Below are 25,555 nucleotides of genomic sequence, written 5' to 3'. Positions count from 1 at the left end.
GAACATTACCTGGAACCCTGTTTTTTTGGGCTCCTCTTCATCTTCTTTGACCTCTTCTTCATTCTCTTCCTCACTGTCTGTCTCAAACAGATAGTAGTCTCCACTTCGTACCACTAGGCAGGAGAAGATAACACGAACGGTACAAAAGTAAAGCAATGCAAAGTTTGGGACCATTGAATGCAACTTGTAATATATTAATGAATGTCTTCATTCCATTTAAACCAGCTGGTATTAATGAAAAAAATGATGGCAATTTCTAGATTAAAGGCACGGCAATCATGTCAAAGAGAGCAAAGTGCAAAGTTTGCACAGCATTAAACTACCAAAACTGTTACCTGTATCCAACTCAAGGAATGCACAAGAAAATCAGGAAGAGGAGGTAGCCGGGATGACAGAGCTTAACGAGGAATTAGTAACAGAATGCAGAGCACCAAGAAGGCTGGCTATAGTTGGAAAATATGAGAAAAGATGGAGAAACAGAGAATAAATATTGCAAAGATTGGCAATATTTCTGTGCGAGTATAGTGGATAAGAAAGTAAAGTAGTTGAAGCAGAGGCTCGTTTGAAATTACAACTAATGTAGATTCTGTGGACTGATTGGTAGAAATATAATTTTCAATTTTATATTTCTCAATTTCAGTTCTAAATAATCCATGCAGAAACATGCATTTTCAATGGAAATCAAATAAGATTAAATTGACTTGATAAATAACGTAAAATGACAGAATTTCAGCATAACTCAATGTGTATGGTTTGTTTTTAGTTTACATTTGATTGATGTAACACAGCACATCTAGACATTTACCAAATAATATCTGACAATGTTCTGACAGTGCATGTTAACTTCACAGGATTGCTCTTAAAATGGTTAACTTTTTGTTTAAGTCATTCATTGATTAAAGGTGCACTGAATTGCAAATAAACTTTTGAAATTATACAGGTTACACCTTCCTTGTAATCAATCAATCAATCAATCAATCAATCAATCAATCAATCAGTATTTACTTGTAAAAGAAAATCACATAATTTAAAATGAATTGTCATTGACTTCACACGTTTTTCTGTCTATTTATATTTTCAGTTTGTTCACATAATTAAACAGCATTTTGCTTATTTATAAGGGTAAATGAGGGTGATGGTCTGTGAGGTATGAACAGAAGATATTGTTGAATTAGCCGACGGGTGATAATTTTTAGTTTTATACATGATGTAAAAAATTCTGAATATTATAAGTTTGTGATATGTTTAACTCGAGCTTATGTCATGGGAAATAGTGTCCTTTATTGCACCTATTTGTTAGGTAAATGGAGGAATTGTTTTCTAATGACAAAGAACAGGAGGTTAAATGTTGTTCAATGGTGAATATAACAAAGTTGTAAAATTTACTTTTAACCATTGTGTTGTGGGAATATAAAATACTATGGGTGGTGTGAATCTTTGAAACACTTTGGGCTCTCTCAGAGTGTTTCCCAGTGTGTTAAGTTAAGGCCTTGAATAAACCGTCTTGTTTGAGAAACTCACCACTGCTCTACGGGATGTTCTTTGTGTCTGTTCCTATCCGAGCCATAATTAAGAGGGCAACTGGGTCCCACAGGAAACCCAGAGACAGAGTACCGGTTAAACACAAAATTCCCTCCAACAATATGCAAGGCCGAAGCAAGATCTGTTCATAGTAAGCTCAAGGTAATTCTTTTATAAGGTGCCAAATGGACACAATTTTTCAAAATTCTAAACAGACAGAAAAGTATCAGTTGCCAAAATTAATGACAATTCTGTGTGAAAATCAAGCAGTCACAGAAAAATCCTAATGAATCCACACCCTCTCCCCGAAACCCCACGACACCCCACAACTGACCTTAGCCTCCAAAATTAACCAAATTGGTTTTGTGTCACACATTTAACAAACTCTTCATTCCCTTGAATAGATTAAGACTTTTCATTACTTCCATGCCTCATTTAGTCATATAGATAAGGGGGCAACCCAATAAAAACATAAATAAAGGAGGCAGTTTGATTGGATCAAACAAATGCAGGTAATGAAGCCTTGCAGTCTGGATGAGCAGCTTTGTTAAGGTTCGTGTTTGAATTAACAAGCTGCATTAATGCAGGTGGCTTTACAGATCAGGAAACATCATTGATAAAACTAAAACACGGTGTCCTTCAAAAATCAGCCATTTATTTTCAGTTTGCATGTTGTGTCCATAACCGATAAATAAAAATGCAATTGATTTTCCTCTGACCATTAATGCATGCAGCTGCTCCTGAATGTGCTTTGAATGCACTTGATGCAGATAATTAGAACTGAAAACCCCTGCGGTAGTTGCTCAAATTCCATCAAACGAACAGGTCGAAATTTGGCAGGCGGGGAATGACTTTGAATTGATTTTGGCAATCAGTTACAGCGCAATGCAAAATGGCCAGGTGATATTTCACAGAGCTGTTGTTTCGCACATCGGTTATGCATTCAACATGGAGGCCTTGTGGCTATGGTGAGTTAGTGGAGGACTGGGATGCTGCAAATGGGGCACCCATCCATCTTTGGTTTAAAAACTGACCCATAAAGCCCTTCAAAATAACAACAGTGGGATAACAAGGCAAATCCATGCTTATTCATTGAAGTCTTTTAAAACTGAAATTTAAAGAAGTGCATTGGTCTATTCAAGGAAATTTGGTTCATGATCAGTACACACAACTAACAGATGATTGAGGCAAACCTACTGGAAGCATGGTCAACCCAGGGCCGCCACCATTGCTTTTTTTTGCCCTTGGCTTTCTCTTTCTCTTTCTCTGGTTCTCCTAAAACAAAAATAGGTCCAAACATTAATTTTGTCAAACAAAAGCAAAATAATCAGGCAGGCATCTCCAACATCAACGAAGCTTACAAATCATGAGGTTTTCAAAAGGCAAAATATGTCGACAAGGAACTCACGCAAAGAAAAAAGCACTTCAGTAATACAAAGCAATTTTTATCATCATATCCATACTTTTGAAATTATTTTACCCATCTCCACTATGGTTCCAACTTCACCAGCTATAGTCATTTCCTATTCTGAAATTGCTCGATACCCATCACTTTAGGCTTTCTGCCAGATATCTGGAACTATATTCGTGCTTAAAAGCTTTGAAGTAACTGAACTTCTGACCAATCCATGTAATTCAATAGTAAATAAATGTACGTAATATTTTTGTAAACCAGCATCTGCAGTTCATTGTGTCTCTATATAATAAGAATTTATTCATACCTGTACCTGTCTAACTGTTTCTTAAACGCTGGGATAGTCCCAGCCTCAATTACCTCCTCTGGCAGCTTGTTCCGTACACCCACCATCCTTTTGTGTGAAAAAGTTACCCCTCGGATTCCTGTTAAATCTTTTCCCTAAACCTTGAACCTATGTCCTCTGGTCCTTGATCCCCCCACTCCGGGCAAAAGACTCTGTGCATCTACCCGATCTATTCCTCTTATGATTTTGTATACCTCTCTCTATAAGATCTCCCCTCATCCTCCTGTGCTCCATGAAATAGAGACCCAGCCTACTCAACCTCCCCCTACAGCTCACACCCTCTAGATGTTACGAGGCAACGTCCTCGTAAATCTTTTCTAAACCCTTTCAAGCTTGACAATATCTTTCCTATAACATGGTGCCCAGAACTGAACACAATATCAAACACAAGAAAATGTTGTTCAGCCACAGTTGCTGCTGTGAGTTGTAAAGTTATATTAGTGATATTGGTCAACATTTGAATTAAAATTCATGCATCAGACATGCATTCCATAGAAAATGTTGAAATACCTTCATCATCATCATCTTCCTGCTTCACCTGATTACCCTGAGCATCAACTGACCGGGTCAGACTTAGCATTCTCTCTTTGCCTTTCTTATACTTCTGTTGTCTTGTTTTGATGCGGTCCATTCTGTGTGGAATAAAAGATGTGTGTGAATGGAACGACAACAATCTTGACTCTTAACTTTAACGCAATCGGCGAGAGGTCACAGCAACGGCTAGGAAGGGTACACGTATACAAATCATCACATATAAAGTCCTACTGTCTCTTGAGTTGGTCCATCGATTTCTTTTCCTCTTCTAGCCTGGCCTTCACAGCTTTCACAATCGTTGCTTGAAATAGTTCTGCACCTCTGCAACAACACATGCGGCACATTTCGTGAACGCAACATTGCTACCAAAAAAAAAAGTTTCAGTTTAAAAAGCTTCAATAGGAATATTGAGCATTTGACATTAAGTGGTTTCCTCACAAAATGAAGGGAGATGTTTTCTTGTGGTAATGAAAGAGTTGTACAAGCTGATGAAAAGTGGCTAGAATTTACTTTCATGGTGAAATGTTCAATGGTGAAATGTTAAATGGTGAAATTATAAATCAATACTTTATTATTGTTAGGATGTACATCAATGTGCCTGACTACAGCCTAAACTATTATTCCACAGGGGCATGCTGGCATGCTTTTTGATGTGTAGTGGGGTTGTGGAGAACAAAGAGGGACCCGGCAGGGGAGGGAGGGGGGGGCCCTGGAAAACAAAGAGGGTCCCGATGGAGTGGGAGTCACTGAGAATGAAGAGGGTACTGGCGGGGGTGCTGGGAACAAAGAAGAACCAACATGAGTCTAGTGAGGACTTGGTAACTCAGCGTCAGAAACGTGGCCAACCTTTGTGGATTTTGTATATTGTATGCAAAACAAATAATTTCACTGTACCTAGGTACATGTGACAATAAAGTGTCATTGAATCATTGAATTGCAACACTGAATTAATAGGATAAATTGTTCAGAGTAATGTATTTTTGGCTTACCTTGATGCAAGGATTTGAGCAGATTTTATGTCAGCTACAACGTGCAGGAAATAGTAACTCATAAAAACCCTCCGCTGCAGCAATAGAAAGGAGAAGCATATACTGTCCCAGATAATGCCTGCTTCCCCATTCGGCAGTGGGCAGTCCTTAAGGTTCTTGAGAGGGGCTGTGGAAGAAAAATATTTTTTCAACCCCCAGCAACAGGTCAAAATTCACCCCCCTTGGAAATGACTGCCAAGCTATGTAGTTCATAAGGTCATAAGTGATAGGAGCAGAATTAGGCCATTCCACTCATCATGTCTACTCCGCCATTCAATCATGACTGATCTATTTCTCCCTGCTAACTCCATTCTCCTGCCTTCTCCCCATAACCCCTGACACCCGTACTATTCAAGAATCTGTCTATTTCTGCCTTAAAAATATCACTAAATATTGTCCAATTTTAGTTTAACTTTCACCTGAGGATCTTTGCTGTTTGGTTGAATATCATTCCTGAAATATGTAAGTTCCGTTTACAGTTAGGCAATATTTAAACATTACCTTCATATTAAACAATAGAGTGAGGAGATCGGTAATGGAGATCCTTCCCAATCTTGTGGGCAGACACAAAATGCGGGAGTAACTCAGCGGGTCAGGCAGCATCTCTGGAGAGAAGGAATAAGTGACGTTTTGGGTTGAAACCCTTCTTCAGACTGGTTTCTCTCACCCGCTGAGTTACTCCAGCATTTTGTGTCTATCTTCGGTGTAAACCAGCATCTGCAGTTCCTTCCTTCCCAATCTGTGCTCCTCAGGGACATCATGTCAGACATTGCATTAACGTGCAGGTTTGCCGATTCATTGGCCTCCATAAATTGCTCCTCGTGTGCAGGGAGTGTATGTAAAAGTGGGATAACATGGAACGAGTGTGAACGGGTGATCGATGGTTGATGTGGACTTGGTGGGCCGAAGGGCCTGTTTCCATGCTGTATCTTTCTATCAATCAGTATTGGAGAGACTTCACCTCGTACTGGGCAGCAGGTCACAAAGCCAATTTCTAATTCTGAACACGAAGCATTATTTTAAAGTGTTGGCGAGTAAGTACATATTATGGGTTTAAAAATATTACTACGTAACTGCCTTTCAGTCCACAGGTCCTACCATAGATCGGTCAATGAATCTGGGTACATTTGCTGCAAGTTGTTTGAGCAAGTGGATAACTGATGTGCTTTGGTCCAAATATTGTAACTGTTCCTTTGGTAGCCCCATGGACTACACTGACTATGTGTAAATTTAGAAGTTAGCTTGGAAATAGAGAGATTGGGAACATAGCATTTGATACGAAATGAAAATGTTTGCACTATTGAAAACATGCAATTAAATTTTGTCTGATTTGTGTTGTAGGTTTAACATTGAAAATATTGTTAAGGCGGAGAGTGATAAATTCTTGATTAGTAAGGGTGTCAGGGGTTACGGGGAGAAGGCAGGAGAATGGGATTGAGAGGGAAAGCTCTCGATCAGCCATGAATGAACTTATGAACATGAAAATATTTTGGAGAACACAGGGTAGAAATTAATCCTTGGTTTCATGTACTAAATGGTGATTATGTAATAGAATTTGTCGGCTGAATCTTGCTGGCTACGGCTGGGAGTTCCAAATGGATCTGCTGGCATTCAGACATTCAACCAAAGCCAAGCTTACATATACTAGCTTAGACAAGGCACCTTGACTGGCATGGATGAGTTGAGCCAAAGGGCCTGTTTCCATGTTGTATGACTCTATGACTCTATGATATGATTACATTGGGGAATTTGTCTTCACTTATCTTTAACCAGTGATGGTGGGAACAGCATTTGAAACCCCTATATTTCAATGGGGATTCCAAGTCTGCAGATTCAGGACCAAAAGAGAAGGAAAGGTGGTTTTAAAATTTGTTTTGCTTGTGTTTAATGTTTTAATTATTTCAGTCGTTTGGAGTATTTTTAATTCAGCATATTTTAATTTAAATTTTTTTTTATTAATAATTTAATAACAATTTAATAATAATTTAAAATTAATAATTTAAAATAATAATATTTTTAACATTATTTAATTAATTGCTGATCATTTAAACTTATTGGACATGGGGTAAAAGCTGAAGGAATTTAAAAAAAAAATCTGTTTTACTCATGTTTAATGTTTTTAGTTATTTCAATCCTTTTGTGCATTTTTAATTCAGCATACTTTACAAATAATAATATATTAATAATAATAAAATGAGTTAATTGCTGATCGTTTCAAATTATTAGATATGGGCCAAACCTGGGCAGGTAGGACGAGTGTAGATGGGGCATCTTGGGCAGCAAGTTGTCTGAAGGGCCTTTTTCATACTGTATGACTATTGTTCACTTCAGTGTTAAGCATTTTAATGCCAGAGACATTGGAAAACCAAAAAAATGTATCACAGCTTCAAGGGAAGTTAAAGCTTGTTCGAGGTGAATGAGAGAGGTTGGGATTTCCACGCTCTTCTGCCTGAGGCGTTTCATTCTCCAAACCTCATTGACCAAACTGAGGATCAGTGAGATCTCCTCCCTTCAGTATCTAGACCATGGCATGCTGACATAACAGGCAGAGATTCAGGGGACAGGTTGGATCCAATACAGTCAGGTCTGTGGCATTTGGAACCACTGAAGTCAATGGATACACATTTTGGAAGCGGATCACAAGGAACATACACCGATCAGCCAAAACATTATGACAGCTGACAGGCGAAGTGAATAACATTGATTATCTTGTTAAAATGGCACCTGTCAAGCGGTGGGATATATGAGGCAGCAAGTGAACAGTCAGTTCTTGAAGTTGATGTGTAGGATGCAGGGGAAATGGGCAGGAGTAAAGACCTCAGCGACTTTGACAAGGGCCAAATTGTTATGGCCAGGCGAATGGATCAGAGCATCTCTGAAACGGCAAGGCTTGTGGGGTGCTCCCGGTCAGCAGTGGTGAGTACCTACCGACAGTGGTCTGAGGAGGGACAAACCGCAAACCGGCGACAGGGTGTTGGGCGCCCAAGGCTCATCGATACGTGAGGGCAACGAACGCTATCCCGTCTGGTCCGAACCGACAGAAGGTCCACTGTGGCACGTCACAGAAATTTTTAATGGTGGTCACGGGAGGAATGTGTCACAGTACACAGTGCATCACACCCAGCTGCGGATGGGGCTGCACACGGAGGACCAACGGCATATTAGGCAGGTGGTCATAATGGTTTGGCTCATCAGGTCATAATGTTTTGGCTGATCGGTGTACATAACATTTAATGCATGCAACTCTGGAAGCAGTTTCACCCCTTTACATCTTTGTGTGATAGAAAAATGATAAATAGGCTACTTACGCTCATCATAACCCTTAACAGTACAGACGAGACCAAATGTTTGGACGAACCAACAACCTCTCAAAACTAACGAATTGATGTAGGCACATGCTCCTATCTGTAACAGAAATACACATTCATGAATAGATTTTTGTAATGCAAAGGTTATGTTTTATCTTTAATTTTGATTTTTAGGACACTTGAATTAATAACCAGCATAATCAAGGATGTGTTCCTCCATGGCCATTCCATCTTCTCCACTCTCCCATCAGGCAAGGTATAGAAATGTGAAAATGCTTATTCAGGGACAGTTTCTTCCCAGCTGTTATCAGGCAAATGAACCATCCTACCAACAACTAGAGAACAGTCCTGAGCTCCTATCTACCTCATTGGAGACAATAGACAATAGGTGCAGGAGGAGGCCATTCGGCCCTTCGAGCCAGCACCGCCATTCACTGTGATCATGGCTGATCATTCTCAATCAGTACCCCGTTCCTGCCTTCTCCCCATACCTCCTGACTCCGCTATCCTTGAGAGCTCTATCTAGCTCTCTCTTGAATGCATTCAGAGAATTGGCCCCCACTGCCTTCTGAGGCAGAGAAATCCACAGATTCACAACTCTCTGACTGAAAAAGTTTTCCCTCATGTCAGTTCTAAATGGCCTACCTCTTATTCTTAAACTGTGGCCCCTTGTTCTGGACTCCCGCAACATTGGGAACATGTTTCCTGCCTCTAACGTGTCCAACCCCTTAATAATCTTATACGTTTCGATAAGATCTCCTCTCATCCTTCTAAATTCCAGACCCTCAGGCCATCTTTGGTTGGACTTTATCTTGCACTAAACGTTATTCACGTCATTCCCTTTGTCATGTATCTGTGCACTGTGGATGGCTCGAATGTAATCATGTGTAGTCTTTATGCTGATTGGTCAGCACACACAAAAGCTTTTTACCGTACCTTGGTACACGTGACAAAAAAGTGGACATAGTAGAAATTTCACCAAGATAGTTAGGGGACATAAGGTCTGGTAATTAAATCCATATGGAATTAAAGAAAAACAGTTGGTCTCAGCCAAAGTAAACACAAAACTACAAGATGGTGGTAAATATCCATCTGGTTCACGGTGTCTCTTGAGGAAGGAAGAATATGGTTTTCATTCAGTTTGGCCAAGAAAGCACACCAATGCCTCTAATTCCTTAGAAGGCTTAGGAAGTTCGGCATCTCCCCAACAACTCTCACCAACTTCTACAAATGCGCCGTAGAAAACATTTTATTGGGATGCATCACACATGGTTTGGGAACAGCTCCATCCAAGACCGCAGGAAAGTGCAGAGAATTGTGCACACAGCCCAGTCCATCACACAAACCAACCTCCCTGCCATTGATTCCATCTACACTTCACGCTGCCTTGGCAAGGTCACCAGCATAATCAAGGACCAGTCTCACTCCTGGTCACTCCCACCTCCCCTCTCCCATCAGGTAAGAGATACAGAAGTATGAAAACGCACACCTCCAGTTTCAGGGATAATTTCTTCCCAGCTGTATCAGGCAACTGAATCATCCTATCACCAATTAGAGAGCAGTCCTGACCTCCCATCTACCTCATGGGAGACCTTTGAACTATCTTTAATTTGACTTTACCAGACTTTATCTTGCACTAAACGTTATTCCCATTATCCTGTATCTGTACATTGTGGACTGCTTAATTTTAATCATGTGTCGTCTTTTCGCCGTCTGCATAGCGTCCAGCAAAAAAGCTTTTCACGTGACAATAATATAAACAAAATTAAACTAAAGATATATGACGTTTAACCACCAATGTGGGTAACTCTGAACAACCCCCAAAGTTTAGGGGCAAGAAGGATGAGGGGGGAATCTTATTGAAACATATAAGATAATTAGGGGATTGGACACATTAGAGGCAGGAAACATGTTCCCAATGTTGGGGGAGTCCAGAACAAGGGGCCACAGTTTAAGAATAAGGGGTAGGCCATTTAGAACGGAGATGAGGAAGAACTTTTTCAGTCAGAGAGTGGTGAAGGTGTGGAATTCTCTGCCTCAGAAGGCAGTGGAGGCCAGTTCGTTGGATGCTTTCAAGAGAGCTGGATAGAGCTCTTAAGGATAGCGGAGTGAGGAGGTATGGGGAGAAGGCAGGAACGGGGTACTGATTGAGAGTGATTAGCCATGATCGCATTGAATGGCGGTGCTGGCTCGAAGGGCTGAATGGCCTACTCCTGCACCTATTGTCTATTGTCTATAATTACCCAGTGATGTCCACATTCCATGAGCAAAACATAATGGAACAGTTTAAATATATGAATAGATAATATCTTGGTGTTAGTTTAATATTGTCAAGATCCAGTGAAAAACTTTGTGAGTTTAGTTTACTTTTAGTCTAGAGATACAGCGTGGAAACAGGCCCTTTGGCTGATCAGTGATCCCCGCACATTAACATTACCCTACACACATTAGGGACAATTCTTTTTACAATTATACCAAGCCAATTAACCTACGAACCTGTACGTCTTTAGGGTGTGGGAGGAAACCGAAGATCTCGGAGAAAACCCATGCAGATCACAGGGAGAATGTACAAACTCTGTACAGACAGAACCCACAGTCAGGATCGAACCTGGGTCTCTGGCGCAGTAGCTCTGCTGCTACGCCACCGTGCCGCCCGTACCATGTTATCCAGACAATCATACTATACAGCTAAGCCATACACATGCACAGCAGGTGGTGCAAAGAGAAAAATACCAGACAGCAAAATATGGTTTTGCAGAAGTGGCATTACAGTTACAGACAATAGACAATAGGTGCAGGAGGAGGGCATTCGGCCCTTCGAGCCAGCACCGCCATTCAATGTGATCATGGCTGATCATTCTCAATCAGTACCTCGTTCCTGTCTGACTCCGCTATCCTTAAGAGCTCTATCTAGCTCTCTTTTGAATGCATTCAGAGAATTGGCCCCAACTGCCTTCTGAGGCAGAGAATTCATCAGAGAAAGTGCAAATGAAAAAAAAGGCACAAGACCCATAGTGAGGTAGTTTGGAAGATTGGGACTGCACCCAGGCTCTATTCAATAGTCTAATAACAATGGGGGAAGATGCTATTTCTGAATTTGATATGACACGCTTTGATTGTATGTGCTTTTGTATCATCTGCCTTACAAAAGGGATAAGAGGGAATGATTGGTGTGAAAATGGCATTTGATTACAACATAGAACAAAGAACATAGAACAGCGCAAAATAAGAACAGGCCCTTTGGCCCACTATGACTGTGCTGAACATGATGCCAAGACTATCTCTTATCTACCTGCACATTATCCATATCCTTCCATTCCCTGCATTTCCATGTGCCTAATCAAAAGTCTCTTAAATGCCACTATCATATCTGCCTCAGCCACCACCACCAGCAGCTTGTTCCAGGACCTCACCACCCTCTGTGTGTGCGAATGGAAAAAAAAGGATTTGATTAAGATAGTGTATCATTTAATTTCTGAATATTGCAAGTTCAGCCCCCCATATTCAGCTTCTGAGATAATTATCCCTTATTAAACGCACTCTCATTTGTTGAGGAAGTCTCTTAGAATCACGGAACTCTACAGCAAAGCAGGAGACCATTTGGCGCAGCAACTCTGTACCAGCTGAAAAAGTGCAATAAAATGATACAATGGTAAATATTTCCATCCTTGATCTTCCAATCCACTTCATTGTGGTACTTGCACTTTAAAAAAAAATCTTTGCAGCTGTAACACAATATTCTGCACTCTGTTCATTTTTTCTTTTGGACTACCTGTTGTACTCATGTATGGTTTGCATAGCACACAAAAACTATGTTTTTTAAATTTCATCACAGTGCTCAATAACAAACCAATACCAGTATTTCAATCACTAAACATCGAGTCTCCACCATCCTTACAGCTTCAAATTTGCCATAATTACTTACAGACAGAATATTCTTCATCGTTATCACAAATACATTGTAGGCGATCAGACAATCCCAGAACTGCAGGATTACTTTAATGGGTTTCAATAAAAGCTCTCCACCAAAAAGTAGGAAATAGAAGCAGGCAACCAGGTAACCCATGCAGAAGATGCTGATGCGGGTGGTCCCTGTGATAAAGATGATTGTAAGCACGAACCAAAATAAGTAACTGAATCCAATGACTTTTATCATGTCCAGGTAAGACCTGTGTACCGAAACAAAACAAAATTGAGTGTTAGTTACCAGATTATAAAGATAACAATGGATAACATTAAGTGAACGTGTTCCGATAATGGGTTCCCGAACTGAAATAAGTTCATAAATTCATAAATCATAGGTGCAGAATTAGGCCATTCGGCTCATCGAGTCTGCTCCGCCATTGATCTATATTTCCCTCTCAACCCCATTCTCCCTCTAACCTTTGACACTCTCACTAATCAAGAACCTGCCAATCTCTGTTCTAAAAATACCCAATGACTTGGCTTCTACCGGCGTCTGGGCAATAAACTCCACAGATTCACCACCTCCTGGCTAACTCTCCTTGTAGCTAATGCCCTCAAATTCAGTCATTATTTTAGCAATCCCCCACACCCTTTCTGTAATGGGGCAGAACTGCATCCAAATTGCACGCTATACTTCAAATAAAATCTTATTAAAATAAAAACTATAAACATAATTGCATTGACTTTCAAACTACTACATGAAGAAAGTGCGATCACGGAACATATAGTATTAAACAGCACAGCACTGGATACGGGCCAAAATGTTAAGTGTCGAACATGAATGAAACCCCATAGGATGCGATGGTGATGCATATTATTTTCAATAGATTTATTAAATAGACAATAAGCTTCGTTGCTATTGCTCAGACAGCAGGCATTGACACATGCTATAGTAGCTCCGAGTCTCCCAGTAAATGTGGATGCTCTAGGCCGCAGTTTATGCTCCACCTGCAGTGAATGAAGTCTGGGACTGGGTTGTGTTGACTGAATGTGGCTGCATCCAGATCTCTGCAGATCTCCACGTTGTCCCCGGCAACGATCCTCACCGCCGCTTTGTTTTCATCCTCAAACACCTGCCATTGCAGTGAGGCAAACAGCAACATCAGGAAGTCATCTGAAAAACAGCAATTTGGATTATTTTTTTAAACTGTTTTATTTGCTGTCGTTCATCGTGGAGACGAAGAGAACCTTTTGCAGCTGAACACAGGCATTAGGAGCAGGAGTAGGCCCCTCAGCCCCACACCACCAAGCAATAAGGTCATGGCCGATCTGACTTTGGCTCCACGTTCCCTCCTACCCGCAGTAACCTTTCACCCGTCTCCAAATCAATATTCCATCTATCAATGTTCAAAAATAACCAAAGACTTCTTCCACTGGATGGGAATGTTTGGAGTTATATGTGTCTGGCACAGGCAAGTGGGACTAACTTGGTTTTGGACTTTCCAAGATGGCTGCCAAGCCAGAAGACTCTGTGTGCTGGTCCCAGAAGTGGATCTGCTATCACTCATTACATTCGCTCCATTCTTTTGAACCACAGCAGCATTTTTTACTTTAACTATGCCACCCTCAGATGATCGGACTTTACTGGACTTAATCTTGCATTAAGCCTTATTCCCATTATTGTGCATCTGTACACTACATGGTTCATTGTAATCATATAGTCTTTCCCCTGATAGGTTAGCGTGCAACAAAAAGCTTTTCACTGTACCTTTATCACTTGACAAAAAATCAAACTAAACTAAACTAAACTACACATCAGGCAACATCTATGCCGGATGAAGGGAGACCTGATAGAAAGAAGTATGTAAAATTATGATAGGCGTAGAAAGGGTAGACATTCGGATCCTTTAACCAGGATGGAAAAATCAAAAACCAGAGGGCACAGCTTTCAGGTGAGAGAGGCAAAGTTTAAAGGAGTTGTGAGAGCAAGGTTTCTTATACGCAGGTTGATGAGTGCCTGAGACGCAATGCCAAAGGTTGGGGTTGAGGCAGGCATGATAGTGGCATTTGAGAGGCTTTTGGATTGTCACATGGACATGCAAGGAATAGAGGAATATGGATTTACAGGCAGAGAAGATTGGTCTTGGCATTATGTAGGGTATAGACATTATGGATGGAGGGGCCTGTTCTTGTGCTGTACTGTTCCATGTTCTGTGCAACAGTCAATGCTTGAGGTTTGCAGCCCTTCTAGGATTTACCTTGATGGAGATGCAATTTTTTCCGTGTCGTATCTCCGTCCCCCATTGTTTGCAGCCTAACATCGTGGAGCGGCACAGCCTTTCCTGGAGACCGATCCGGCGCTTCAAGCGTGGACTTACCATCGTGGAGCCGCGATCCCCTTGCTGGGGATCGACTGTGGAGAGCTCCAAATCGCGGGCGGCCCTGTGGACTTTAACATCTTGGAGCCCGGTTTAAACCGCGGTCCCTGATTAGAGACTGAGTCGGGGCTCCAAGCCGTAGTGAGTTTCAACCGTCCCGACGCGGGAGTTCCATCACCCCGAAGCGAGGGCCTCGGAACGCCGGCTGCGGGGGTTTTGAGGGCCCCGACCGCGGATGGTTCGACAGCCCCGACCACGGAGAGGGAGAGATTGGACTTTATTGCCTTCCATCACAGTGAGGAACGTGAGGAGCTGCTGTAGTGGATGTTTATGTTAACTTTTATTTTATTTTTATTTTATGTGGTTGTGTGTCTTACTGCTTTTCACTTGGTGTGACCGTATGGTAACTCGAATTTCACTGTACCTTATGGTACATGTGACAATAAACCCATCTTGAATCTTGAATCTTGAATCGAGGTGGACTGAAGGGGCTGTTTCCACACTGTATCTCTAAACTAAACTAAGCACTTCTGTTTGCAAAATGATTTAAATGTTACCTGCTACATTTGTGCTTCTATGCTTCAAAAAGAGAGCATTACCAATTATTGTTCTTCGACAATTCCTGCCAACCATTGAAATATAATTAAATTTATATCGTGGTTACAACTGTTTAATTATTTGCTTCTCTAACTTCGTATGACGTACTGTGGGAAATAATCTATTAGCAGAACTTAAAAGGATACGGAGTGCTGGAACAACTCAGTGAGTTAAGTAGCAGCTCTGGAGAACATGGGTAGGTGATGTTTCGGGTCGAGACCCTTCTTCAGAGAGAAGGAGGGTGTCGACCTGAAAGGTCACCTATCCATGTTCTCCAGAGATGCTGCCTGATCCTCTGAGTTATTCCAGTGCTTTGTGCCTTTCATGTCTTGGTTATACAGCATGGAAACAGGCCCTTCGGCCCAACTTGCCTAACCCGACCAACATGTCCCATCTACATTAGTCCCACTTGCCTGCGTTTGGCCCATATCCCTCTAAACCTATCTTAGCCATGTACCTGTCAAAATGTTTCTTAAACGTTGCAAGAGTACCTGCCTCAGCTACCTCCTCCAGTAGCTCATTCCATACACCCACCAGCCTTTAGGTAAAAAAGTTACCCCTCAGGTTCCTATTAAATCTTTCCCCCCCTCACCTTACACTATTGTCCTCTGGTTCTCGATTCCCCTACTCTGAGCAAGATATGAATTTACTCGATCTGTTCCTCTCATGATTTTGTACACCTCTATAAGATCACCTTTGATCCTCCGGCGCTCCATGGAATAGGGTCCCAGCCTGCACAGGCTCTCCCTGTAGCTCAGGCCCTCGAGTCCTGGCAACATCCTCGTAAACCTTCTCTGAACCCTTTCCAGCTTTCCTCTAACATGGTGCCCAAAACTGAACACAATACTCATGTAAAAGAGCATCTGCTGTTCCTTCTCTCTTCTTGTAGAACTTGAACCAAGTATTTAGGTAAGTAACATCCCAGCGTATTGGTTCAAAGGGATGAATTTGTATTTTATGGTCTCTGATGGAAGCAGATGATGCAGGAAAGAAAAATATCAGAATGTCTAACCTACTACACAGATAACGTAGAAATTGTTCAATACCAACTAGACAGAGTTATTGACAGCCACCTGAATCCCAACATGTTTTAAAATTCTGATCTCCATGACATTGAAAATGACATTGAAAAAAAAATTCTGTATACTCACACATAAGAAAAGTTGGACTTGGGTGTATGATGAAGTCTGGAAAGTACAACCACTTAATAAAGTTTGAGTTGATGTTGGCACTTGCAAATCTCCATGGATACTCTGAAATTAAAAGCAATACGAATAAAATGGTGTTAGGGATTGAAATGGATCCATCTATATTTCATTTTGGGACACGTGGCTATCATTAAGATCAGAAACAAGAAAGTAGACTGACAAAAAACACACTGTTGCTGTTTCACCTGTGATCTGCCTGCTGCTCATTGTCCATGTGCCCAGTTGACATCATTCCAACCGAGATTCATAGAGTCATAGAGCATGGAAACAGGCCCTTCAGCCCAACTTGCCCATGCCGTCCAACATGCCCTGTCCACACTAGTTCCAACTGCTTGCCTTTGGCACACATCTCCCTAAATCTATTCTATCCTTGTACCTGTCTAAATGTTTCTTAAATGTTGTAATAGTATCTGTCTCAACTACCTCCCCCGGTAGCTCGTTCCATACACCTACCACCCTTTGTGTAAAAAGGTTTCCCCTCAGGTTCCTGTTAAATCTCCCCCCCCCCCCCACCCCCCTCAATTTAAATCTATGTCCACTGGTTCTCGATTCCCCTACTCTGGGTAAAAGACTGGGTAAATCTGCTCTGCACCCTTTCCAGCTTGACAACGTCTTTCCCATAACAGGGTGACCAAAACTGAACACGATACTCTAAATGTGACCTCACCAATGTCTCATACAACTGTAACATGACCTCCCGACTTCTATACTCAATACTGTGAGTGATGAAAGCCAAATGTGGCGACAAAGGTAGACAGGTTGGAGAAGAAGGTGTTTGGCATGCTTGCTTTCATTGATCAAGGTATTGAGTACAGGAGTTGGGATGCCATGATACAGTTGTGCAAAGCATTAGTAAGGCTACATTTTTAGTACTCTGTACAGTTATGGTCACCGCGCTATAGGAAGGATGCCAGTAAACTGAACGTGTGCAAAAAATGTTTTGGATTGGAGTTATGAGTGAAGCTGGATAGGCTGTGTCTTTTTCCCCAGAGTGGAGGAGGCTGAGGGGTGACCTTGTAGAGATGTGTGAAATCTTGAGGGCCATCGGTAAGGTGAATAGTCATAGTCTTTTGCCCAGGCGAGGGCGGTCTAAAACTAGTATGAATGGGTTTGAGGTGAGAGGGGCAAGATTTAAAAGTGATCTCGGGGGAACATTTTCACTTAGAGAGTGGTGTTTACATGGAACATGCTGCCAGAGGAAGTAGTAGAGGCAGGTATACTTATAACATTTAAAAGGCATCCAAAATGGCGTCTGTCTGTGGCGACATGTTGCCAACAGCACAGCAGAAAGTCATCAAATATGGTTGTTCTCAGCTTACCTGTATAAAGGAAACAGCAGAAACCAGCGATGCAACTGACAAGCTGCTAATGCGATCTCGAGGCAGCAACAGAGCTGCCGACTGCAAGAGAATTCCCGATCGCAGGGGAATCTCCGACCTGGCGGAGGATCGCAGGAACAGTAAGTACTGTGCCTGGAAACACCGGGGAGGCCTCCACTGTGTACGGAAACATGGCTGGCGGGCGGGACTACAAGTCAGACTGAAGCGCAGGGGACTACGATCCCCTATCCTTACTATCTTACTAGCCAATGTACAATCTTCAATGTACAATATTCTTGCCATAGAGGGAGTACAGAGAAGGTTCACCAGATTGATTCCTGGGATGGCAGGACTTTCATATGAAGAAAGACTGGATAGACTCGGCTTGTACTCGCTGGAATTTAGAAGATTGAGGGGGGATCTTATAGAAACTTACAAAATTCTTAAGGGGTTGGACAGGCTAGATGCAGGAAGATTGTTCCCGATGTTGGGGAAGTCCAGAACAAGGGGGTCACAGTTTAAGGATAAGGGGGAAGTCTTTTAGGACCGAGATGAGAACGTTTTTTTTCACACAGAGAGTGGTGAATCTGTGGAATTCTCTGCCACAGAAGGTAGTTGAGGCCAGTTCATTGGCTATATTTAAGAGGGAGTTAGATGTGGCCCTTGTGGATAAAGGGATCAGGAGGTATGGAGAGAAGGCAGGTACGGGATACTGAGTTGGATGATCAGCCATGATCATATTGAATGGCAGTGCAGGCTCGAAGGGCCGAATGGCCTACTCCTGCACCTATTTTCTATGTTTCTATTTTTCTATAATCACTGGAAAATAAAGTGGAGGCCTTAAGGTCAAGGCTGCTTCACCAAAGGGAGCTGAGGGAATGCTCTGTGTCCTGTTTCACAGAGACGTGGCTCACCCCCAGCTCCCCAGACTCAGCCGTCCAGCCTGAAGGTTTCTCCATCCATCGTATGGACTGTACGCAGGCATCGGGGAAAGGGAGAGGCGGGGGCGTCTGCCTCATGGTCAACTCTGCGTGGTGCTCAGACATGGCAGTTCCGCCTAACTAATGCTCTCCGCACCTGGAACGTCTGGCGGTGAAGTGCCGCCCCTTCTGCCTCCCGAGGGGATTCACCTCCATCAAAGTGATCGCTGTCTACATCCCACCCTAGGCAGACGTCCGCCCAGCATTGGAGGAGCTGCCCGCTGTGGTCAACAAGCACCAGGCAGCGTACCCCGAACCCTTTACCACCACAGCCAGGGGACTTCAACAAATCCAACCTGAAAACATTACTCCCAAACTACCACCAACATGTCTTCTGCAGCACCAGAGGATTAAACACCCGTGACTACTGCTATATGGCCATCAAGGATGCCTTTTGCTCCATCCCTCGCCCTCACTTTGGGAAATCCGACCATTCAGCGGTGCTGCTTCTTCCTGCATCCAGGCAACAACTGAAGAGCGCACTCCCAGCAGTGAGGACTACACAGAGCTGGTCAGGGAAGGCAGAGGAACAACTATGGGACTGCTTGGAGTCAGTAGACTGGGCAATGTTCAAGGACTCGGCAACGGACCTGAATGAATATGGCAGTCGTTAAAATCTTCATAAGGAAATGTGTGGAGGACTGTGTTCCTACAAAGCATTCCGAGCGTTTCCTAACCAGAAGCCTTGGATGAACCAGGAGATCCGCATTCTTCGGAGGACCAAATCCCGGGCATTCAGGTCTGGTGACGCAGAGGTGTATATGACCTTGACAAGGCCATCCAAAAGGCCAAAAGGGACTTTTGCTCCAAGCTGGAGGATGAGGCAGATGTTCGACAACTGTGGCAGAGTTTGAATGCTATCACCTCCTTCAAGGCGAAACCAGGAGGCAGCTCAAGCGACAGGGAAGCATCACTTCCCGACGGGCTCAATGCGTTCTACGCATGCTTTGATAGGGAGAACACTGATGTGCCTTCCCGAGCCCCCATACGGTGGTGGTTTTGCATGATGGTATTACAATCAGTCACAGAGGCCGACGTCAGAAGATCCTTCAGGGGGGTGAACCCTCGGAAAGCGCCTGAACCTGACAGTATACCCGGTCGAGTTCTCAAAACCTGTGCAGACCAACTGGCTGGCGTTTTGTGGACATTTTCAACCTCTCACTACTGAAGTCTGAGGTTCCCATCTGCTTTAAGAGGGCATCAATAATACCGGTGCCCAAGATGAGTAAGGTGACGTGCCTCAACGACTATCGACCAGTGGCACTAACGTCTGTGGTGATGAAATGCTTTGACAGGTTGGTTATGGTGGATATCTACTCCTACCTGAACGAGAACCTTGACCCAAAGTCTGAAGAAGGGTCTCGACCCGAAACGTCACCCATTCCTTCTCCCCTGAGATGCTGCCTGACCTGCTGAGTTACTCCAGCATTTTGTGAAATAAATACCTTCGATTTGTACCAGCATCTGCAGTTATTTTCTAACAAGAACCTTGACCCACTTCAGTTTGCCTACTGTCACAACAGTAGATCTCACTGGCTCTCCACTCTACACTGGACCACATGGACAATAAAAACACTTATGTCAGGCAGTTGTTTATAGACTGCAGCTCGGCGTTCAATACCATCATCCCCTAGAAGCTTCCGCGCCCAGGTGGTGTCGGAGAGGGATTACGCGCTGTCCACGGGCACCCTGGGGGATTTCCAGGACTGCTGGGCACCGTGAGGGGTTGAATGCATCCTGGACAAGTTGTATAGTAGTTCATTTAGTATATTTGTTTGTCTTGTATTATGGTGGTGGGTTCTGGTTTGTTTAATTGTATTGTAAATATTATTTTTAATAATTGAATACATTTTTTTGATTAAAAAAAAAAATCATCCCCTCCAAGCTGGTGACCAAGCTCACGGAACTGGGTCTCTGCGCATCCCTCTGCATTTGGATCGTCGACTTCCTCATCCACAGACCACAGTCTGTTCGAATTGGCAGAAACACTTCTTCCTCATTAACGATCATTACGGGAGCACCTCAAGACTGCGTGCTCAGCTCCCTGCTCTACTCACTCTAAACTCATGACTGTGTAGCTGGACATAGTTCGAACTCCATCTTCAAGTTTGCCGACGACACCACCGTTGTTGGACGAATTACAGATGGTGATGAGTCAGAGTATGGAAGTGAGATCTACCGATTGACCAAATGGTGCCTGTACAACATCCTGGCTGTCAATATCAGTAAAACCAATGAACTGATTGTGGACTTTGGAAGAGGAAGGATGTGGACCCACAATCCTGTTTATATCAACGGGACGATGGTGGAGTGAGTCAAAAATAGAGCTCTTAAGGATAGCGGAGTCGGGGGGTAGATAGATAGAGCTCTTAAGGATAGCGGAGTCAGGGGGTATGGGGAGAAGGCAGGAACGGGGTACTGATTGAGAATGATCAGCCATGATCACATTGAATGGCGGTGCTGGCTCGAAGGGCCGAATGGCCTCCTCCTGCACCTATTGTCTATTGTCTATTGTCTATAAAAACTTCAAATTCCTGGGCATGCATATTTCCAAAGATCTTTCCTGGACCCAGCACACTGATACAATTATAAAGAAAGCACATCAATGCCTTTACTTCCTGAGAAGATTAAGGAGATCCGGTATGTCAGAGAGGTTTCTCTTGAACTTCTACAGTAGAGAGCATATTGCCTGGTTGCATCATGGCCTGATTCGGCAACTTGAACGTCCAGGAGAGGAAAAGACTGCAAAAAGTTGTGAACACGTCCAGTCCATCACCAGCTCTGGCCTCCCCACCATTGATGGGATTTACCGGAGTCGCTGCCTCAAAAAGGCTGCCAGCATCATCAGAGACCCACACCACCCTGGCCACACACTCATTTCACTCCTGCCATCAGGAAGAAGGTACAGGAGCCTGGAAACTTGAACGTCCAGGTTCAGGAACAGCTTCTTCCCTACAGCCATCAGGCCATTAAACACTACAACCTCAAATAAGCTCTGAACTACAATAGACTATTATTATTATTATTATTATTATTATTATTATTATTATTATTATTATTACACTATTATTGTTTGTTTGAGTGTGTGTATATATATATATATATATATATATGTGTGTGTGTGTGTGTGTGTACTTGTATGTGTATATATACACACTGAAATTTATTTTCTCTCTCGTTTATCATATTGTTTACAGTGTACTATGCTCACATATTCTGTTGTGCTGCAGCAAGTAAGAATTTAATTGTTCTATCTGGGACATATGACAATAAAACATTCTTGACTCTAGACAGATACAAGGGTAGGAAAGAATTTAAGAGATATGGGCTCGGTGCAGGCAAGTGGGTCTAGTTCAGTTAGGTAACTTGGTTAGCAGGAAGGAATAGGGCCAAGGGGCCTTGTATAGGTCTCTGACTCTGTGACTCTAAGACTGAAAATCCGAAAGACTCCAAATATTCCTTGTCTCCCAATGCTCCCACGTCTCCAGGACTCCAAGACTTCAGGATTCCAAGACTCCTAGATTCCAAGTCTCCATTTCAGGGTGAACTTACACATTTCGTCCTCACAGTTGTGCAATGGGAATCCTCCATCACGCGGGATATTCAATGTTTCAGATACTGATTACAACCACTGAGGAAGGGCACTACTTGTACCTTTGCAGGCAGCGGGTGGGATGCCGATGCACAGCAGGTACTGGAAGGTCAGAATGCACGCCAGGAAGCAGCAGTACTTTGGCCAGATCTCCGCGATAGCTTTCCTGCGGCGTCGGTAGAGTAAAGCAAACAACCAAAAGGCATGAAGCATCGCATACAGATCCATCCGTTGGCCAATCACGTTCACCGTCATCAGAAAACATATCTGCAGGCAGTGAGAAAAAAACAAAAGAAATGCCATCAGTTGGCTAGGTGTAACTTTAGTTCATAAGTTCATATGTCATAGAGGCAGAATCAGGCCATTCAGCCCTTCGAGTCTACTCCACCATTCAATAATGGCTGATCTATCTTTCCTTCTCAACCCCATTCTCCTGCCTTCTCCCCATAATCCTTGACACCCTAATCATGAATCGACCAATCTCCGCCTTAAAAGTACCCATTTACGGCCTACACAGCCGTCCGTGGCAATGAAATCCACAGATTCACCACCCTCTGGCTAAATAAATTTCTCCTCGTCTCCTTTCTAAAGGCACCTCCTTTTATTCTGTGGCTGTGCCCTCTAGTCCTAGACTCTCCCACTAGTGGAAACATCCTCTCCACATCCACTCGACCCACTCTGACTTCTTTAGGTGAAAGTAGCGAGCTGAGAAAAAAAATAAAAAAATCGAGATAGTTAGATGTGGAAGGAGCTTATGGATGAAGGATTGCTCCAGTGAGCGGTAAGCTGAGATGGAGAGTGAGGTGGGTTATATGGATGTGGAAATTCAGGATTTCAAGATCAATTTATTGTCACATGTACCAATTAAGGTACAGTGAAATTTGAGCTACCACACAGCCACACTAAGTGAAAAGCAACAAGGCACACAGCCACATAAAATAAAATTTAACATAAACATCCAGCACAGCGGATTCCACATTCCTCACTGTGATGGAAGGTAATAAAGTACAGTCATCTTCCTCTTTGTGTTCACCTGGGTCGGGGCTGTTGAACCGTCCGCAGTTGCCGGATGGTTCATAATTGGCATTACAGCGACAGAAAGGACATGAGAGTTGGAAGCTGAGTTCAAGATATGGCTGTAAATACTCTCACCTAATGGCCACCTGTGACGGCGACAGTGACTACAATGGCGAGAATAAAATGTAATATTTAGTATCGGGGGCTGTAATGGAGCGGCACAGTGGTGCAGTGGGAGAGCTGCTGCCTCGCAGTGCCAGAGACCCGAGTTTGATGCTGACCACGGGTGCTGTCTTTACGGAGTTTGCACATCCCCCCCTGTGACCGCATTGGCTTTAGTTTTAGTTTTAGAGATACAACGTGGAAACAGGCCCTTCGGCCCACCGAGACCGTGCCGACCAACAGCCACCCCATACACTGGCTCTATCATGCACTCTCGGGACAGTTTACAGAAGCCAATTAAATCCAAACCCGCACGTCCTTGGAATTTTGGGTGGAAACCGGAGTACTCGGAGAAAACTCCTCCTCCTGCACTCCAAGGAATAAAGTCACCCCAACCTCTCCCTGTAGCACAGCCCCTCGAGTCCAGCCAACACCTTCTAAATCCTTTCTGCACTTGGTGAAAGGCATGATCGAGATGGGCCAAAGGGCCTGTTTTTGTGCTCAATGGCAAGATTATTAAGGGGTTGGACACGTTAGAGGCAGGAAACATGTTCCCAATGTTGGGGGAGTCCAGAACCAAGGGCCACAGTTTAAGAATAAGGGGTAGGCCATTTAGAACAAAGATGAGGAAAAACCTTTTCAGTCAGAGAGCTGTAAATCTGTGGAATGCTCTGCCTCAGAAGGCAGTGGAGGCCAATTCTCTGAATGCATTCAAGAGAGAGCTAGATAGAGCTCTTAAGGATAGCGGAGTCAGGGGGTATGGGGAGAAGGCAGGAACGGGGTATTGATTGAGAATGATCAGCCATGATCACATTGAATGGTGGTGCTGGCTCGAAGGGCTGAATGGCCTACTCCTGCACCTATTGTCTATTGGATTTCAAAACTATGTACCTCCAACCCAAACTTGTAGTAGAAGTAGTTGATGAAATACTTGGCGCAGTTTAGCAACCCATTGTCCAGATGTTGCCTCGTGATGTCATGAAAGATGGTTTTCGTTACCGGAGGTGGCAGGTTGTTGCGGAGCCTAAAATACTCCTGATGGCGATAGATGGTCACTTCAAATGCTAGAACGGCAAGAATTAATAGGTTGTTCTGGAAAAGAGAGAGAGGAAAAAACACATTGGCTAATCAGAATCACTCAAGATGTACTCTAGATTTATTTGCCTGCCTTGAAAATTCACAGCATCGAATAAGGAAGGCAAGTTTTCCTCAGATGATGAGTTAATTAGGAATGTAACCGTCCTGTGGTTCATGATTCCCCTACTCTGGGTAAAAGACTGTGCATTTAGCCTGTCTATTCCTCTCATGATCTTAAACACATCTAATTTGCCCACACCGATCAACATACACTAGTCCCACCTGCCTCTGTTTGGCCCATATCCCTCTAAATCTTTCCTATCCATGCTCCTGTTCAAATGTTTCTTAAATCTTGTGTACCTGCCTCACCTACCTCCTCTGGTAGCTCGTATATCCACCACCCTTTGTGTAAAAATGTTGCCCTTCAGGTTCCTATTAAACCTTTGCCCCCTCACCTTAAACCTATGCCCTCTGGTTCTCAATTCCCATACTCTGGGTAAGAGATTCTGTACATTTACCCTATCTATTCCTCTCATAATTTTAAACACGTCTATTAAATCACCTCTCATCCTCCTGCACTCCAAGGAATAAAGATCTGGCCTGCTCCACCTCTCCCTATAGCTCAGTCCTTCAAGTCCTGGCAACATCCTTGTAAATCTTCTCTGCACCCTTTCCAGCTTGACAACATGTTTACAGCACCCACAATTAGGACGGGAATAGTAAATTCAACCTCCTTACAGTTTTTTTGCTAGGTGTGGTTCCATTTGCTTTATTCTGTGTTTTCACTGTTTCTAATCGACAGTTTAGCCTACTCTTTATTTTGGTTAAAGACCAAATAAAGATGGTTCTGTGAAGAATACTCTTAAAATTTGAATACTAAATGTGTACTTAAAACTCACTCGTGCCAGTATACTGAGTCCCTTGTGTGATGAAGTGAATACATGCGAGAATCACTAACAATTTTAATTTGGGAATCTGTAAACAGCCATACCTTAAGGTACACTAGAAGGGGAGAAGACTTCTTGAGGCCAATCCAGTTTGCTGGGTCCACAGGGCTAGAGTAGAGTACCGAGCTGTTCAGTCTCGCAAAGCTCTCTACATTTGTCTCATTCAGTTGTGGCTGAGGAATTAAATATTCAGATAAACATTCAGATAAAATTTAAATAAC

At 43.1% G+C, this 25,555-nt stretch overlaps 1 protein-coding gene across 1 annotated transcript in view; it reads right to left on the bottom strand.

Annotated features, from left to right (window-relative positions):
* Positions 1-25,555, bottom strand: part of LOC144593200 (piezo-type mechanosensitive ion channel component 2-like) — a 482,240-nt gene that overhangs the window by 52,895 nt on the left and 403,790 nt on the right. Inside the window, exons 22-33 of the mRNA XM_078398688.1 lie at positions 25,379-25,507; positions 24,202-24,402; positions 22,194-22,398; positions 16,184-16,285; positions 13,066-13,231; positions 12,077-12,320; positions 8,152-8,248; positions 4,805-4,970; positions 4,047-4,136; positions 3,792-3,913; positions 2,719-2,796; positions 10-113 (exon numbers count right to left, since the gene is read on the bottom strand). Coding sequence (XP_078254814.1) covers positions 10-113; positions 2,719-2,796; positions 3,792-3,913; positions 4,047-4,136; positions 4,805-4,970; positions 8,152-8,248; positions 12,077-12,320; positions 13,066-13,231; positions 16,184-16,285; positions 22,194-22,398; positions 24,202-24,402; positions 25,379-25,507 — 1,704 coding nt within the window. The remainder of the gene's footprint in view (positions 1-9; positions 114-2,718; positions 2,797-3,791; positions 3,914-4,046; positions 4,137-4,804; positions 4,971-8,151; positions 8,249-12,076; positions 12,321-13,065; positions 13,232-16,183; positions 16,286-22,193; positions 22,399-24,201; positions 24,403-25,378; positions 25,508-25,555) is intronic.

Source organism: Rhinoraja longicauda, chromosome 4, assembly GCF_053455715.1.
Source record: "Rhinoraja longicauda isolate Sanriku21f chromosome 4, sRhiLon1.1, whole genome shotgun sequence".
In the NCBI taxonomy this organism is placed as follows: Eukaryota; Metazoa; Chordata; class Chondrichthyes; order Rajiformes; family Arhynchobatidae; genus Rhinoraja; species Rhinoraja longicauda.
Note: the sequence above shows the minus strand (reverse complement) of the source record. Positions and strands in the feature narration are given on the sequence as shown.